This window comes from Harmonia axyridis, chromosome 1 (assembly GCF_914767665.1).
Source record: "Harmonia axyridis chromosome 1, icHarAxyr1.1, whole genome shotgun sequence".
Lineage (NCBI taxonomy): Eukaryota > Metazoa > Arthropoda > Insecta > Coleoptera > Coccinellidae > Harmonia > Harmonia axyridis.
This window is the reverse complement of record NC_059501.1, coordinates 38520808-38539292: the sequence shown is the minus strand read 5'-3', so window position 1 is coordinate 38539292 and position 18485 is coordinate 38520808. Positions and strand designations below refer to the sequence as shown.

General features: G+C 35.1%; 1 protein-coding gene across 2 annotated transcripts in view; it reads right to left on the bottom strand.

Moving 5' to 3' along the window:
- LOC123671419 (hemicentin-1) overlaps positions 1-18485 on the bottom strand; it is a 365630-nt gene that overhangs the window by 137892 nt on the left and 209253 nt on the right. For both annotated transcript variants that reach the window (XM_045605267.1, XM_045605266.1), the window contains one exon: positions 17047-17206. In XM_045605267.1, coding sequence (XP_045461223.1) covers positions 17047-17206 — 160 coding nt within the window. The remainder of the gene's footprint in view (positions 1-17046; positions 17207-18485) is intronic.

Here is an 18485-nt window from a genome sequence, read left to right as displayed (position 1 = left end):
ATAATATCAAAAAATACTGGCGCTTAGGGTTTCTATTAAAAATTTTGCCAGACAGAAATATTCAAAAAATGACAAATTATTTTCAAATTGATTAATTTTGTTTTCTGTATTTGTTTTTTCTCTGAAATTTACTCACTTATCTTGTAGAAGATATTTGAAAAAACTCGTATTGAAATAGAAAGGTAATATACAGGGTGTTCCAACTTGAGTCGGAGCCATTGCCAACTCCGCTATAATTGATGATACGATGTCAATTAAAAGAGCAAACTGGTAGCATTTTCAGTGGCCTTCTCGATGCCGAAAACAAAAACACTCTATTTGCTTAGAATTATGTGGAAGTTGTCAACACATTGAACATATTGAAAATTTCTGTATTCGAAACTAGTTACTATTAAAAAAAATATAGTGTGCAACAGGTGAACAAAGTCATTTTTATCTCGTGTGTTTGCGGCACTTACTTTTCAACTTTCACACTCGTGAAAAAAGTTGAACTTTACCCACTTGTTGCACAATACGCAATTTTTATTCTAGTTAGAACATTCCTTCGATACGACAAAATAAAATTGAATACTTATTACTTATGTTCACTCTGCGACATGTCAACAATGCCGAATATCCTCCGAATCAGTATTCAATTGGTCATTTGTAGCTTTCTAAGACCTCGTCAATAGTATAACCCTAAAGCCCCATGACAGATCAGGGGTCGGATTTTCTTGGAAATTACCCGAACAAATTCGTAAAGACGACGTCCTGCGACATAATGAAATGTCTACATCGATGCCATCCGGGTCTCCGCAGCTGTTCCATGATTAAAGTCGTTCTCGAATTATTGTTATTCGAGCATTTCATCCGATTCAAACTATTATAATCCAACTATGTAAGGCATTGCTAGCCATTTAACACTCTATTTGCTTAGAATTATGTGGAAGTTGTTAACACATTGAACATATTGAAAATAACTGTATTCGAAATAAGTTAATATTAAATGACAAATGTTTTCAGTGGAACATATGTTTTCAATCTCATTTAGTTTGCGAAGCTTTGCATGCCCTACCACCCTCTGTATCTTGTGGTGTGATAGAATCTGATAGGTAATCTTTCATCGATCGTACGCAGTTGATATTTCTTGTGTCTTCTGAAGTCTTTGAGCAGTTGAAGGAAAAATATAGTGTGCAACAGGTGAACAAAGTCATTTTTGAGCTCGTGTGTTTGCGGCACTTATTTTTTACTTGTACATGTTAATGGGGCTTCCTCCTGAAACTGCAACCTTCAGTAAGCCTAGCTTAACCACCAGTGGATGTGCAGAGAATGGTTGAACAACCCTTGCATGCTACAGCCGACTAGGCATGAGAAAAAATAGTAGATATAGCTTACTTTTCAACTTTCACACTCGTGAGAAAAGTTGAACTTCACCCACTTGTTGCACAATACGCAATTTTATTCTAGTTGGAACATTCCTTAGATACGACAAAAATAAAATTGAATACTTATTACTTACTTTCACTCTGCGACCTGTCAACAATGCCGAATACCATCCGAATCAGTATTCAATTGGTCATTTGTAGCTTTCTAAGACCTCGTCAATAGTATAACCCTAAAGCCCCATGACAGATCAGGGGTCGGATTTTCTTGGAAATTACTCGAACAAATTCGTAAAGACGACGTCCTGCGACATAATGAAATGTCTACATCGATGCCATCCGGGTCTCTGCAGCTGTTCCATGATTAAAGTCGTTCTCGAATTATTGTTATTCGAGCATTTCATCCGATTCAAACTATTATAATCCAACTATGTAAGGCATTGCTAGCCATTTAACACTCTATTTGCTTAGAATTATGTGGAAGTTGTTAACACATTGAACATATTGAAAATAACTGTATTCGAAATAAGTTAATATTAAATGACAAATGTTTTCAGTGGAACATATGTTTTCAATCTCATTTAGTTTGCGAAGCTTTGCATGCCCTACCACCCTCTGTATCTTGTGGTGTGATAGAATCTGATAGGTAATCTTTCATCGATCGTACGCAGTTGATATTTCTTGTGTCTTCTGCAGTCTTTGAGCAGTTGAAGGAAAAATATAGTGTGCAACAGGGGGACAAAGTCATTTTTGTACTCATGTGTTTGCGGCACTTACTTTTCAACTTTCACACTCGTGAGAAAAGTTGAACTTTGCACAATAAGCAATTTTTATTCCAGTTAGAACATTCCTTCGATACGACAAAATAAAATTGAATACTTATTACTTATGTTCACTCTGCGACATGTCAACAATGCCGAATATCCTCCGAATCAGTATTCAATTGGTCATTTGTAGCTTTCTAAGACCTCGTCAATAGTATAACCCTAAAGCCCCATGACAGATCAGGGGTCGGATTTTCTTGGAAATTACCCGAACAAATTCGTAAAGACGACGTCCTGCGACATAATGAAATGTCTACATCGATGCCATCCGGGTCTCCGCAGCTGTTCCATGATTAAAGTCGTTCTCGAGTTATTGTTATTCGAGCATTTCATCCGATTCAAACTATTGTAATCCAACTATATGTGGCATTGCCAGCCATTTGCCTACACACCTATTTGCTTCGAATTATGTGGAAGTTGTTTACACATTGAACATATTGAAAATTTCTGCATTCGAAACTAGTTACTGATAAATGTTAAATGTTTTCAGCGGAACACATGTTTTTAATCTCATTTAGTTCTCGAAGCTTTGCATGCCCTACCACCCTCTGTATCTTGTGGTGTGATAGAATCTGATAGGTAATCTTTCATCGATCGTGCGCAGTTGATATTTCTTGAGTCTTCTGCAGTTTTTGAGCAGTTGAAGGAAAAATATAGTGTGCAACAGGTGGACAAAGTCATTTTTGAGCTCGTGTGTTTGCGGCACTTACTTTTCAACTTTCACACTCGTGAGAAAAGTTGAACTTTACCCACTTGTTGCACAATACGCAATTTTTATTCTAGTTAGAACATTCCTCAGATACGACAAAAATAAAATTGAATACTTATTACTTATTTTCACTATGCGACCTGTCAACAATTCCGAATATCCTCCGAATCAGTATTCAATTGGTCATTTGTAGCTTCCTAAGACCTCGTCAATAGTATAACCCTAAAGCCCCATGACAGATCAGGGGTCGGATTTTCTTGGAAATTACCCGAACAAATTCGTAAAGACGACGTCCTGCGACATAATGAAATGTCTACATCGATGCCATCCGGGTCTCCGCAGCTGTTCCATGATTAAAGTCGTTCTCGAGTTATTGTTATTAGAGCATTTCATCCGATTCAAACTATTGTAATCCAACTATGTAAGGCATTGTTAGCCATTTAACACTCTATTTGCTTAGAATTATGTGGAAGTTGTTAACACATTGAACATATTGAAAATTTCTGTATTCGAAACTAGTTACTATTAAATGACAAATGTATTCAGCGGAACATATGTTTTTAATCTCATTTGATTTTCGAAGCTTTGCATGCCCTACCACCCTATGTATTTTGTGGTGTGATAGAATCTGATCGTTAATCTTTCATCGATCGTACACAGTTGATATTTCTTTTGTCTTCTGCAGTCTTTGAGCAGTTGAAGGAAAAATATAGTGTGCAACAGGTGGACAAAGTCATTTTTGTACTACTGTGTTTGTGGCACTTGCCTTGCAACTTTCACACTCGTGAGAAAAGTTGAACTTCACCCATTTGTTACACAATACGCAATATTTATTCTAGTTAGAACATTCCGTACGACAAAAATAAAATTGAATACTTATTACTTACTTTCACTCTGCGACCTGTCAACAATGCCGAATATCCCCGAATCAGTATTCAATTGGTCATTTGTAGCTTCCTAAGACCTCGTCAATAGTATAACCCTAAAGCCCCATGACAGATCAGGGGTCGGATTTTCTTGGAAATTACCCGAACAAATTCGTAAAGACGACGTCCTGCGACATAATGAAATGTCTACATCGATGCCATCCGGGTCTCCGCAGCTGTTCCATGATTAAAGTCGTTCTCGAGTTATTGTTATTCGAGCATTTCATCCGATTCAAACTATTGTAATCCAACTATGTGAGGCATCGCTAGCCATTTAACACTCTATTTGCTTAGAATTATGTGGTAATTGTTAACACATTGAGCATATTGAAAATTTCTGCATTCGAAACTAGCTACTATTGAATGGCAATTGTTTTCAGCGGAACATATGTTTTTAATCTCATTTAGTTCTCGAAGATTTGCATGCCCTACCACCCTATGTATCTTGTGGTGTGATAGAATCTGATAGGTCTTTCATCGATCGTACGCAGTTGATATTTCTTGTGTCTTCTGCACTGTGTCTTTGAGCAGTTGAAGGAAAAATATAGTGTGCGACAGGTGGACAGAGTCATTTTTATACTCGTGTGTTTGCGGCACTTACTTTTCAACTTTCACACTCGTGAAAAAAGTTGAACTTTACCCACTTGTTGCACAATACGCAATTTTTATTCTAGTTAGAACATTCCTTAGATACGACAAAATAAAATTGAATACTCATTACTTATTTTCACTCTGCGACCTGTCAACAATGCCGAATATCCTCCGAATCAGTATTCAATTGGTCATTTGTAGCTTCCTAAGACCTCGTCAATAGTATAACCCTAAAGTCCCATGACAGATCAGGGGTCGGATTTTCTTGGAAATTACCCGAACAAATTCGTAAAGACGACGTCCTGCGACATAATGAAATGTCTACATCGATGCCATCCGGGTCTCCGCAGCTGTTCCATGATTAAAGTCGTTCTCGAGTTATTGTTATTCGAGCATTTCATCCGATTCGAACTATTGTAATCCAACTATGTGAGGCATTGCCAGCCATTTAACGTTCGACTTGGTGGAATTTATATCCGTTCTCTCGTTCCTAGCCGTAGCGGCTTTTTGACAATACCGCCGGGGTCTTATTCCTTGAAATGTTTACGAGCACACTGGAGGTCTTATTATACGGAATTATTCGAAGGCACTACGGAAATAGGTCAGGAAGATCACACTGATATGGGATAGGATCATAATGTTGAATGTTCAGTGGTGAAAGTATTGAAAGTGGTTTATGAAAATTTTAATTTGGAATAGAAACTTATATTTTGTTTCCTTCTTGACTTGATTGAACAATCATTTATGCATTTTTCTTGAATTCATTAGGAACCCTCAAATAGATATGTAAAAATAAAACTGTTATTTTAAGGAGAAACAACTTTGTCATTTCTATGTTCTATGTCTAAGATTCTAATCTAAAACTACCTCATGTTATATTCGTCAGTTGTTAGATGTGTGAATTGAGGAACCCGAAGAAATAGCATTGTTTTTGATTTCTTTCAGGTAAGTAAGCTATTTTTTTTTATTTTTTCCTATTTATTTCTTTGTGTGTAATTATGTTATATTTTGAAATGAAGAAAATAAATTATTTCAGAATCGAGACATCGAATCATCTATTTCTTCGATTCTAAAATAAGAATTGATGACATTCTCATAGATGTAAAACATATAAAGAATGAAATCATGATAAATAATCCTATACGAGTTGAGTCTTTGACTGGTACATGAATTTTAACAGTAGACTCTTAACGTCAAAAGGAACAACTTTTTTACAATTTTTTCCGATTCAGCCTAGATGAAAAGATAAAGCCATTTTGAATTTTTATAATTAGGTACACCACCCCTAGATATCAGTAGCATTAAGTTATTCCAATCATAAGATACACAATTTCAACCTTGGAAATAAGCTACTATATTAGAAAAACTTTTTTTTTCTATTCGGTGGAATAAATAGATAGTACATATTTATAATACAATAAATATATTATTGGAATTTCGTCGGCGATAATTATTGGATATTCTTCCCTCAATTTCTATTTCATTTTTGATAATAAATAATTCATCTCCAATCATTTTTTATTTAATTTCGAACAACACTTCATGGTCAACTTTTTATTCTCATTTGAATAAATCAATGATATACCTTTGTGAACATTTAAACTTCGAACATTACCAAGTGTTCAATCACAGAATAGTAAAATGGTAAAAAACTTCCCTTTAGAATAATTATTATTATTACATTGGATACAGAGTTGAGTATAAAACTATAAAACTCTCAACAAAATAAAACCTAATGTGAAAGAATAACACCAAAACAATTCAGGAAAAACAGCACATACTGAAACATCCGATATTTGAAAATATACTTGACTTAATTCAAGAGCTCTTGTCCACCAGATGTCGAACCCATTCTTGAATACGTTCACCGACGCAACTCCAACAAAATCATGCGTTAGTTGATTTCAACAGGCTATTCCAACACGATCACAAGCGAGGACAGATGGCTCATCGAATTTGGAGTTCAGAGAAGCAAGATTCGTATAAATGAGTGGCAACGTAATCAAGTTAGACTTCAAATTTTTTGAGGACGGTATTAAGATTATCGAAGGGATTCCCTTTCTGTATTTAATAGTCAGGTCAGTCTCCCCAGAAGAACGTTTTTTTTCAAGCTCCTTGCGAAGATCCTGAAGCTGCTTAAGTTGAAGTGGCGTCTTATCATCATCTATTGAAATCCTCCTATAGTTCTCAAATGCAGCAAGGACCCGTCTATGACGTAGGATATTGGCAGGTACCGCCGGGTTCGAAAAACTCTACCTTAACCACTTTGGGCGCCCCCTGTCGCAAATTACCGAGTCTTCTGGTCGCGATCACATCGCAGGGTGAGCCGTCCCTGATCTTCGAAATAATATCAAGAATTAAAGCTTTATCTGTTGTAACATCCACTGATTCAGGAACATTTCGGACAATGAAATTGTTAGCTGGCTTAACACGATCCAGTAACTCGACTGGATTAACGTACAAAAAAGAGCCATCGGCTCCAGTTAACGCTGCCGAGATGAAAGAACCAGCGATGTACTTCAAGGTCAACACTTCACTCTTCAATATAAGGCTAGCTTTATCCTACGCCACAACATCAACCGATCCCAACTGATTCTTCAACCCCGAAACGTCCTCCCTCAAAACTGAATGGGAAGCTTTAAGGACACTGAGCTCACCACTGAATTGCTGCAATGATGAAGCATGCTGCTTCAACATTTTGCCATGTGCCTCTACACTTCTTACACAGCTGCTCAGTTTATCTGAAAGCTCTTTCTGTGCCTGCTCAATTTCAGCAATATCTCTAGCGATAGCGTCGAGGATAGACAATCTGGACAAAACCATGTCCAACTGATTAGATGAACCAGTGGTTTGGGACTCCGCTACACCTGTCTCATTTCGAAGTGGACGGGGATTATTGCTTTGCTGGCTGGACATCATTAGGATGATCGAACTCCGAATAATAAAAAAAAGGATAAAAAAAAAAGGATACACGCTTTACTCAGCCGAGGCCGATCAGTTAGACTTGAATAAACGTACAAGGTGGGCCTAGGATGAGAATAGGAAAAAAGAAATCAGAGGATCAAAAACACAGGTGAAAATAAACAATAAGTCAGATCGGGTATGGCTCCCTTTAGAATGTGCTTGAGATTATCTCAAGCAACATATGCAGAGCATCAGGTCTGAATCAATTAAAAACCAAGGTAACGAGGATTCAAAATAAACAATATAATTCAAATCAAAGGAATATCAACAGATAATACCCAAAGGAACTGTAGATATATTCTCTTTCAGGCTCCAACAAGTGTGAACGTCATTCAAAGACTTTAGATTCTGAATACGGGGCGGAATACCAAAATATTAACCTTTTATTATTTTATAGTCTCTCACATAAATCAGTGTCAATTGTCTCGATATTGATGTAATGGCTTCATTAACAGAAATGATAGATTTGAAATGAATCTCATCGGTCTTCATTACAACTCATTCATTTTCATTAGCTGGTGTAATTTGCACTCTTACGCGGGACTCTAGCGGTTTCCTCTCTTTTCAGATGTTGTACAACATAAGCTTTATGATGTGCAGAAAAATTTCAACATTCAAGACTGAAACCTCATTTCTAACATTCGAAATGTGTAATTGATCAGTTTTTTTATTAGGAATATATCTTTTGCAACCGAGGTTTGGCTAAATGTCAATACTGGAATAATTTGACCGACTTAAGACACTTTCCGGAGAGAACATTTCTTGGATGAGATTACTAGTATGACTAACTGTACCATATCCACACTTTGATAACTTCGACAGTAAACATTTGAAAAAAAGCGGAAAAGGTTCTGAAGTAGTCCCAGGAGCTCAAAAGAACTAGTCCATTCATGCGCTTCGTGGAGTCCAACGAATTTGCAGTTTTTATCATATGAGAAGTGATTTATTATGATGTAATTGTTCTTGGTTAGTTTATCTATTTAGAAGGATTGAAACATTTTCGTGACTCTAACCAACAACGTCTTGAACGAAAAATGACTACAAAATAAAAACTCAATTTGCTTAGAGATTATTTAACAATTCTTGTGATTCCTTGATATTATCTGATCGTTTTTTGTCAAGATACGGATTACCATTTCGACATACCCATTTTCAGTCGATAGAACATTCATTCAAAAAATATATAAATGATTGTATTTTTTCTAGGTGTACCTAAGCTTGTAGAAAATCCATATCGCTTCCACCATGTAATAAATGTTCTTTGACTGGTTCCATTGTTATTCATCGTGAATTTCCTGATTAATTCATACCTATGCAATGTGGGATTCATAATGCGGAATGTTCGAGCATGAACAAAGCTATCTGAATCGAACTGTGGTAATAAAATCTTTTATCACAAGAGATCATTATTGTATTCTCAAAGGAATAACTCTAATATTCAGAACTTGGCGATTTATGGGACAAATTTGAAATGCCGGACCGTATTATATACCGGAAACCATGAATCATTTACTATTATGGTGGTGCTTACTCTAAAATTTCAATCGATTTTGCAGAAGAGGTTGATCCTTGTATTCCTTTACCTACAACGTAATCTTTTGAGTGTAGTCAAATTGAACTTAATCGAATAGCACAAAATTCTTCATATTCTAATGATATCAAATTAAACTATTGAACCGAATGGAAATAAAAATCTTTCCCACAACCAATATACCAACAGTGGTATATTGAGATACCTTTCGAATTATACTTTCAAAGGGTTTTGAGTTGTCCATTATCTGGGCAGCTGTCACTTTTGGAGCTGTCATCTTCTAAAAAGTGACAAATAAAAACTAAACCATTACTAAAAATTGAACGATACATGCTTCAGCAACTCATTGAAACCGTTATAATTCACTACAAAAACGTTAAAAATTCACTTTACAAATTAACTGACGGTTAAAAAAAGGTACAACATAAATATTCCCAATCAATCTTGTATTTTAAAGAATGAAAGTTTGAGATATTTGAATGAAAATTTGGGGAGATTGCGAATCGTGGCGTCTACCATATCTTGGCTTGCCTTTTCAGGATATAGAAAGTAGTGTAGTCCCTAACATACTTGGTATTAAAATACCTCATAAAATAAAAGACGAATTTTTTGATTGTGTTTAGAATCACTTGTTCCGGGTAAAAGCACTTAGTGAGAAGTTTTTTGAGGGATTCATAAGAAATAGGTACTTACCAAAAGAATTAGTTTTTACAGTGTCCTTAATATGATAGTGTGATAGTTTGTTAAGATCACCAGAATTGATTCTAGCTTTGAACCGAAAAGACTCCCCTGAATATTAAGTGTCACTTAATGAGGTGACTTTTCGTAACAAGATATATTACACAACTCAAGATATGAATTTATATCGCTCACCATACTTTTCAATAGAGTACTAAATCCAGGAGCTAGGTTGTTTGGGGTGGAAAGTATTTTGGAGTGCATGAAATTTTTAAAGGTGGCTAAGGTTCCTCTGGGATGCCAATGTTAAGTTCATGACTCCACTGATGACAAAGTCGTTAAATTCAATCATATCCGTCATCCGTCCGTAAATTCTATAACTCTTGAACGATAATAACTAGAAACATGAAATTTTCGAATTTAGGATTTCGAATGCCACGGTTGAGTGCGACTAGGGGTTCGAAATTTCACATTCCTTCGAAATTATAATTCACATTTGAATGTGAAATAACAATTATATGCTACGTGCAACATTTGTTGATAAGCGATCAACATATGTTGCAGAACAATAGAATAATCAAGAATAATATGCAAAAAACCTACCCAACAATTCAGTGTCTACAAAAACAGTGATGATATAGTTATATTGAAAGAGTACCCCATTATTGAGTTTGTGTTTGAAAAAATCTTGAACCGACGCATTCGCCATTTTGTTCTATTGTCCCATGGAAACCTCATTTATTCTAATGTCTTCAATACTCGAATTCTGAATCATGATTATCTGTTAAATTATTGAATTTGACCCAGAAAGAATTAGTAGTCAAAATGAATTCTGCCTGGCCGCCTCTCACCCGATATCTTTCAAACGATTGAGATGAGAATGAGAGAATTTTTTCAGGGTAAATTCAGAGCCCATATTTTTCGGCTATGTTCGTTAATAGGTGGTCAAGTCTGTTTAATGACTCCGTACAACCAAAAGAAATGTTGATTGTCAGGATTTGAGAGAGATACCCATATGACCAACTCATTTTTATAAATCAGTTATGAAATTGTGGAAATTGTTCATATAAAATTTCGTGAGGATTGTTCGGAGATATTCAAAATTTTTGTAAATTTAGGTATATTACAATCCTTTTAGATTTCACTGGAATTTTGTGTGTCTTTTTAGTCCATATTCATTCTCAGTTATTACAAAATTTAGTAATACAGAAATCATACTCGAAACAATAATTTGATAATCATATGAAAGATTATAAAAGTTTAATGAGACTTCTTGATAAAGGATATTTAATATAAATCAACTAATTTGACAACTTTGTGTCTGATCCTTCACAATAATATATCTGTATGATATATTCAGTTCATTTTTGTCTTGGAATATATTCCAATTCTAAAAATGACAAATTTAATAATCTACCAAAAGAAAATTCAAAATGACTAAAACTGTACAAATTGAGTAAACGGTTAACAAATTGAACAACTAAATTAACAAAAAGACAAATATATCAGACAGATATATTATTGTGAAGGATTAGACACAAAGTTGTCAAATTATTTGATTTATCATATGAAAGATATTCGGAGAACGTACTTAATTGTTTATCATTTTTACGATTATTTATAGGAGAGGCTGTCGAAAGAATGCCTAGTTGCAAGGACGGAATTTTCTGTGAGAGGTCGATTCGTATAAACATTACATTTATTTTTGAAAATTTGCAAATTGCAATGAAAGAATCGAATCCATCCAAAATAGACTTTCATGTGTTCTGCTTCTTTGAATTGGTTTCAATAATTAAACTTCAATGTTTTTTCATTTTATCGAATTTGGTCGCTTTGTTATGTATGAAAACTAATAATTTTTGATGACAATAACATCAAAAGTAGGATTTCATTATAACGATTTCCCTAGAATTCTTTCCCGAAAAATTGCAAATATTCTATGCTGATAACTAATAATAACGTGTGTTTTTTTCGAGGTATATAACTTTAAGTTGGCATTACTGTTCAAGATGGTGACCGATTTAACAGCTGTCAAGTGATTTATTCTCAGTTTGGTTTGTCAATTCATCGTGAATAGATTCACGCCTGAACAACACTTGCAAAAAGTGGAAAATGAGATTGCCGTTGTTCCCGATTTTCATAAGCGAATTTTATTTAGCGATGAAGCGCACTTCTGGTTGAATGGCTACGTCAACAAACAAAACTGCCGCATTTGGAGTGAAGCTAATCCTCAAGTGTATGTCGAAACACCGTTACATCCAGAAAAACTGACTGTTTGGTGCGCTTTATGGGCTGGTGGAATCATTGGTCCGTACTTCTTCAAAAACGATGATGGACAAAACGTTACAGTCAATGGTGACCGGTATAGAACCATGATTACTAACTTTTTCATTCCTGAATTGAACAACCATGATATCCAGGAGCTGTGGTTCCAACAAGACGGCGCAACATAACACACAGCTCGTGCCACAATCGATTTATTGAAAGACACGTTTGGTGACCGCCTAATTTCACGTTTTGGACCGGTGAATTGGCCTCCAAGATCTTGTGATTTAACACCGCTAGACTACTTTCTGTGGGGCTATGTAAAGTCATTGGTCTATGCGGATAAGCCACAAACCCTTGACAATTTGGAAGACAACATTCGCCATGTTATTGCCGATATACGGCCACAAATGTTGGAAAAAGTCATCGAAAATTGGACGTCCAGATTGGACTACATCCGAGCCAGCCGTGGCGGTCATATGCAAGATCATATTTAAAATGTAATGTCACATAATTATCTTGCGGATAAATGAAATTCATGTCAATCGAATAATCCATCTTTGTTTTATTGTAATTTAAAGTTCTATAGCTCTCAAAAAAACACCCTTTACAATCAATCATAATTAAAGTTTTACATTAACTTATCTTGCTTGACTTCAAATGCTTGATGATCATGAGACAGATGTGATGAAGAAAGACAGCATCTCTGGTAAAAAGCCTTACGTGTCACTTACCATTATTCCCAGATGATTGCGTAGAAAATAGATGTTTTTCCGGAGGAAAAAAAAGAGAAATGTTCTGAAGCCAGAATCATATTTTAACAGCAACATATACTTATCTAGAATGTACAGATGATGAATGAGGGGAAAAGAAGGTGTGTGACAAGATGCCATCATCTGCAGCGGACCTGAGAGAAGCGAAGTCACGGAGTGCATGTCGCTATAAATCCCACTTATTTATGATTCTGCAGAAATTTCAGAACTCTTCGCTGATTGCGAATGAGACAAGGAAAGAGTAGACGCTCACTCTGAGGGGTAATTAGGAAAATTGGAAATATTTCCATCGAATTACAGGAAAAAGCAGTAGAGAATGGAAGGAATTATGAAAAGAGAATTCCCAGTAAATTGTTTCACCATTTCGTCATGTAATATGATGGGTACCTATCGACACTTATTGATAATATTCAATTCCAAGTGTGGTTATTATTAAAACAAAATCAATATTGTTGCAGCAGTAAATAGTTATGTATATATGGACCAAGGGCATTAAGCACATGTTTATGCCTAGAGGCGACCACTTACAAATACGAGGACCTCTGGCCCAAGGGTTTCTGAATCGTCCGAGGGCATTAACATCTCTTTATACCCGTAGTGCTGCAAACAATATGATATCATATCTGAATATTACACACTGGCAATTTATTTACACTCACTGTTGTATGTATCTGAAATGTATAGGCCCCTACCTTATCTCTTGTTCGAATTAAATAAGTCAATAAATGAATCAATAAATACTTTCAATCACTTCTTCCAAAAATTTTAAGATTTAATTCAATTCAGTTGATCATAGTAAATAGTATTAATTTTCTATGGGATAATTTATCGCTGATATGGAAAAACAATAGCTAAATCATTAAACTGAGAAAAAAATTTACCCTTTTGAACCACGAAAGAATTTTTATGATTTAATCACATTGTAAACTATCTTTGAGCATTAATTGATCATTTCGAAATTAATCTAATTATGTTACGCTACTGCTTTCGTGTCCCGTCAGACATCAAGGAGTGACGAATGGTGGCATCAAAACAAATGCATCAGTAACAAGGCGATTTCCGTTTCTCTTATTAATGTTCTGAGATTATTAGTAATAACAATTTCAGATATTTAAGGGAAACGCTGCAATTTCGGCTGATATTTGTTGAGAATTGTTTTCTCACTTCAGATCGTAATTATGCAACTTTCTGTAGCGTACCACCAAAATGATATTCGGATTCAGTATCATCCCTTAAATAACAGAAAAAATTTGGTTATTACATTATTAAAATCTATCTAATATCTCTAGATAATTTAGTAACGAAAAATAAGCGAAAAAAGGCATGAACACAAATTTTACCTTAAAATATCTCAGTGGCAAGTCATTTTTCCTTCAAAAGATCACTACCCTTATGCGCGCCAATTGATTGCATGTCAATAAATTCTCAATAACTATCTCTAGAAACTCATCAAAGGACACCGCACACTCTATTAGTGAAAGTGGCATCCAGTCAAATTAGCTGAATTTTTGATATGTTATAGTCCAAGTCATTCCAAACAAAAATTTCATATGAAAAAGTTTTTGTATAGGATAGTTTTGTCGCTAGAGGCCCCGGAAACTATCATTTGTACTCCATGGTTAAAAAATACAAAACGTTATCCTCGATAATCATCACTATTCTGAGTATTCAGTATCTGAACAGTCCTCATTATGAGATACTATTGAAACTATTGTTCTTTGGAGTTGTTACATTTGGTCAATTATACAGGGTGTTTCAAATTAAGTCGGCACCATTGCTAACTTCGTTATTATTGATGCTACGATGTCGGTTAAATAGGTAAACTAGTAGCATTTTTAGTGGTCTTCTCGATGCGAAATACAAAACAAAAATTGATAATCGCGTTATCATAATATTTCATAAAATGGTATTTTTTTCAATGGAACACCCTATATTTTTTCATGCATTTCGATTCGTAATAACATTCTCAACAAAAAAGCTCATTTGCCTTTTTTTCGTAAAGGTGAAAATAAGACAGTTGTATTAATAGGAAACATCTATAACAAACAGATTTGATAAAGGGCTATAAAATATCGAGTAAAAGGTCAGAAACACCGCCTTCTTGTTGAACACATATTTTAGCCCTTCTATTGACACTATTGATTCACAAAATGAAAGCGGCTATCGGAATGGCTTTAAGATTGAAATTATCGTTTTGTCTATTAATATCAAATAGCTTAGTGGTGTCTATTGAGTGGTGCTACATGATGATCACGTGTTTCACGAGTTCACATCCCTGCGCACTTTTTTCTTTTTACTGTCTTATTTTGCTATTATTAACGAAATATTGTCATTCGTATAGGTACAAAAAATGGTCGCTCATTTCCCACTTTAGGAAGAAAGGTGATATGAGCTTTGTTGTTGAAAATGTTATTACAAATCAAAATGCATGAAAAAATATAGGGTGGTCCATTGAAAAAAATATCATTTTATGAAATATTTTGACAATTTTTTTTTGTGAATTTTTTGTTTGTTTTCGGCATCGAGAAGACCACTAAAAATGCTACTAGTTTGTCTGTTTAACCGACATCTTAGCATCAATAATAATGGGGTTAGCAAATGGTGCCGACTTAATTTGAAACACCCTGTATAATGTATTCCAGTTACTCAAATTTTTTGAAGTTCAATTATTCTAAAATAGTCACAAATCGCCTTAGCGATCTGCAATCAAAGAATGTTTAGGATTCCTATTATAGTGACTTATTCTACATTTTCAGTGCTGAAGAATATTTTTTTACCATTATAATTTCGGGATTTATGCTTCGAAATTAAAATTGTCGATTTCTTTCTCATGGAAGGATAAGAAATATTACAAATATGTCTATAAAATGTTCTTGAAAAGATTTTTTTTTATCTATTGTCGTAACGTCAGGGATTTTTATGGTATAAATCTGCAATTTGATGGATTTTTCGAATACGTCTTTTGCTTTCTTTTGGAAAAAACACTCCATAAATTTTTCCGAAAGTGATGTGGAATAAGGTAAGGTGGAATAGGATTTATGAACATTTTTTATTGTAACTATTTTCGAATTGAACTTAAAGAATTGTAGGTAGCTGGCACATCGGTATAATAAACCAAATGTAACTACACCAAAGAGCAGAGCTTTTAATAGTATCTCATATTAATGACAGTTCACATCTTGAGTACTCAGAACAGTGATGATTATCCAGGACAACGTTTTGTATTTCAACAATGGAGAACAAATAAGAGTTTTCAGGGGTTCTAGCGTCAAAATTAGCCTATAGGAGAACTTGAGCCTGTGGAACTTTTCGTTTAGATTGACTTGGACTATAACATATCAAAAATTCAGCCAATTTGACAGGAGACCAATTTCCTAATGAAGTATTCGGTATCCTATCAATTGAATACCCTGACCGGTTTTCTAAACAAACACCCTGTATCTCGGAAAATAAAGTATTGTCGAACAAAGGTTATATGTATAGCAAACCGTCATACTTGTTCATATACAGGGTGGGCAAATTTCGATATTTTGGCACTACAACTTTTAAACCAGAAGAGAAAGACAAAATCTGATACCGCATTCTGGTTCTCTTCTTCTGAGAAACTAACAAGAGTAGTATCCATTTTTGGCCTCCTTTTGTTGTCGAGCTATAAGCGAAAATTGTGAAAATACCGATATCGAGAAAATTTTATATCTCCGCTAATACTGATGATAGAGCTCTGAAATTAAAACATTGTACAGGCACTTTTTCACGTAGAATCCAGTGGCGTGCTTGTCTTTTTAACAGGGGTTTTAATCACAAAGCTATGGCCCAAAGTTATGTTTTTTCAAATGGGAACACTAGATTTCTGTGCCATTTTTCAAAAGCTTAATTTTTTATGATTTCAAAAATATATAACATCATATGGTTTGTATCAATATAAATAATAAAAAATGATCAAAAACCCTATTTTATCTATGAGTCTCAATATTTCCATTTTCCACTGTTGATGAGTTCGAAAAATTGAGCTTTCTATAACAAGAGCAGTGTCTTTCCATCAATCTGTTTATTTCTATGCTTTTTACTTATTTCTACAAATTTCGAAGAGCCCCCTGCAGTTTATCGGACTCATTAGTTAGTGTAAGTGAATGAGTGAATAAAAACATCGTAGCAGTTTTCTAAAGCCATGACTTTTGTTGGCAAATTCACCGAAAAACGGGTTTACAACTAAGATTGAGACTTGGCATTGCTTGGCCAGTAATCCTACGTCGATACCCGATTCACACGGAGGAAAAAAAATGTTTGGTGAATATTTGGAATTGTCGTGGTATTGACTTTCAGAATTTAGATTTGAACAAACTGAACGCTAACTCATAGATAGGTATACCCAAAATCTTCTTGTTAAACGAACAAAAACCAAATAAAATAGACAATCAACTCACACTGGACCTGCAGATCGAAGGTGGCGCTGTACGTCTCCCCTTCACTGTTGGTGGCCGAGCAGGCGTACTGTCCGGCGGATTTCCGGTCCACGTGCTTCATTATGAGCACATCGTCTATGGGAAATACGCCGGAAGTTGAGTTCAACTGGACTATGTGACCCTGGAAAGACAGACAATTTTCAATTGCGACGGACTGGTGTTTTCGCTTCAAAACGGAAATACTTTCTGTTGGTGGAAATGAAAGAATAAAGTTGAAGGATGTTGATTGAAGAGTTGGGAAGGGTTAGAGCCCTAATTGCTTTTCCCTTATTTCAATCTTTCCGGGCATCTGCCCTTGCAGAATATTAAAGGGAAGAAATCGGTTTGCTTCGAGCTACGTTTCAGAGATATTCTCGAAGCGTGTTAGAACCTTCGATACGGAGGTTTTTGTCGAATTACATTCAATAATCAACAATTCAAGTGAGGCATGATATCTAGAGGTTTGAAAAAAAATTCATCCATCTCATTTCGCATACACAAATGAAACCATTTGCTGATGAAACTTTTGAGTTAGTCGATTATGTTTCTGTTACTATGGTATTTTCAATCTGCGGTATTTTCTAATCGAAGAAGGTAATCATTATTCCTCCGAGATTGTTCTATTGTATTGAAGTGCTCAAACCTCAAGTTTAATGTTCACAATATACAAGATGTTCCTAAGTTGAAGAAATGAACAAGAATAAGGGGTTCTTTTGATAATTTTAAGGAAAAAAATTCCTGTAAATATGGGGTCCCAAATCCCTTGTTTTCGAGATATAATTATTTACTTGTTTCATGATGATAGTACGATTTCATCGAATTTTAATGAGTCATTGCTACAGATAACGGGAATAATCATTGAAATTAATAATTATTTCGTTTATTATAACAGCTGACATCCTGGATTTTTATGATAATTTGGATTTTCCGGAGGATTTCAAGATAATTGATTGAAATTTCTTCCCAATATTTGTAGCCGATACAACAAAACTAGAAGAAACCAAAAAGTTTATTACTAGATCAAAGTTTCTTTTCACATCTTCCAAAATACGATTGGTCCACTAAAAATGAGTTCAGGAGGAAAAATTTTGCAATAGAAATTGGCATATCACGTGAAACATCTATGCCAAATTTCAGTCTTTGGAAAGTCGCTCTCGAGCCAAGTTACGAGGTGCGCCTTCTCCCAGGGGTTTGGTGTTCCTTCCCGAGATCGGTGGTAGACTCATCGGTTAGGCTATCCAGCGATCGGCTTGAAGTATCAAGTGGTGGCCGAGAAATGGGTTAGAGAAAACATCGAAGCTTTTGGTGTGAAGACTCAAACTCAGTAACCATTTTTGGCTACAGCGCAGGAGGAATGAGTGTGACTCTTCATCTAGTATCACCAATGTCTAAAGGACTCTTCCACAAGACCATAATAAGCA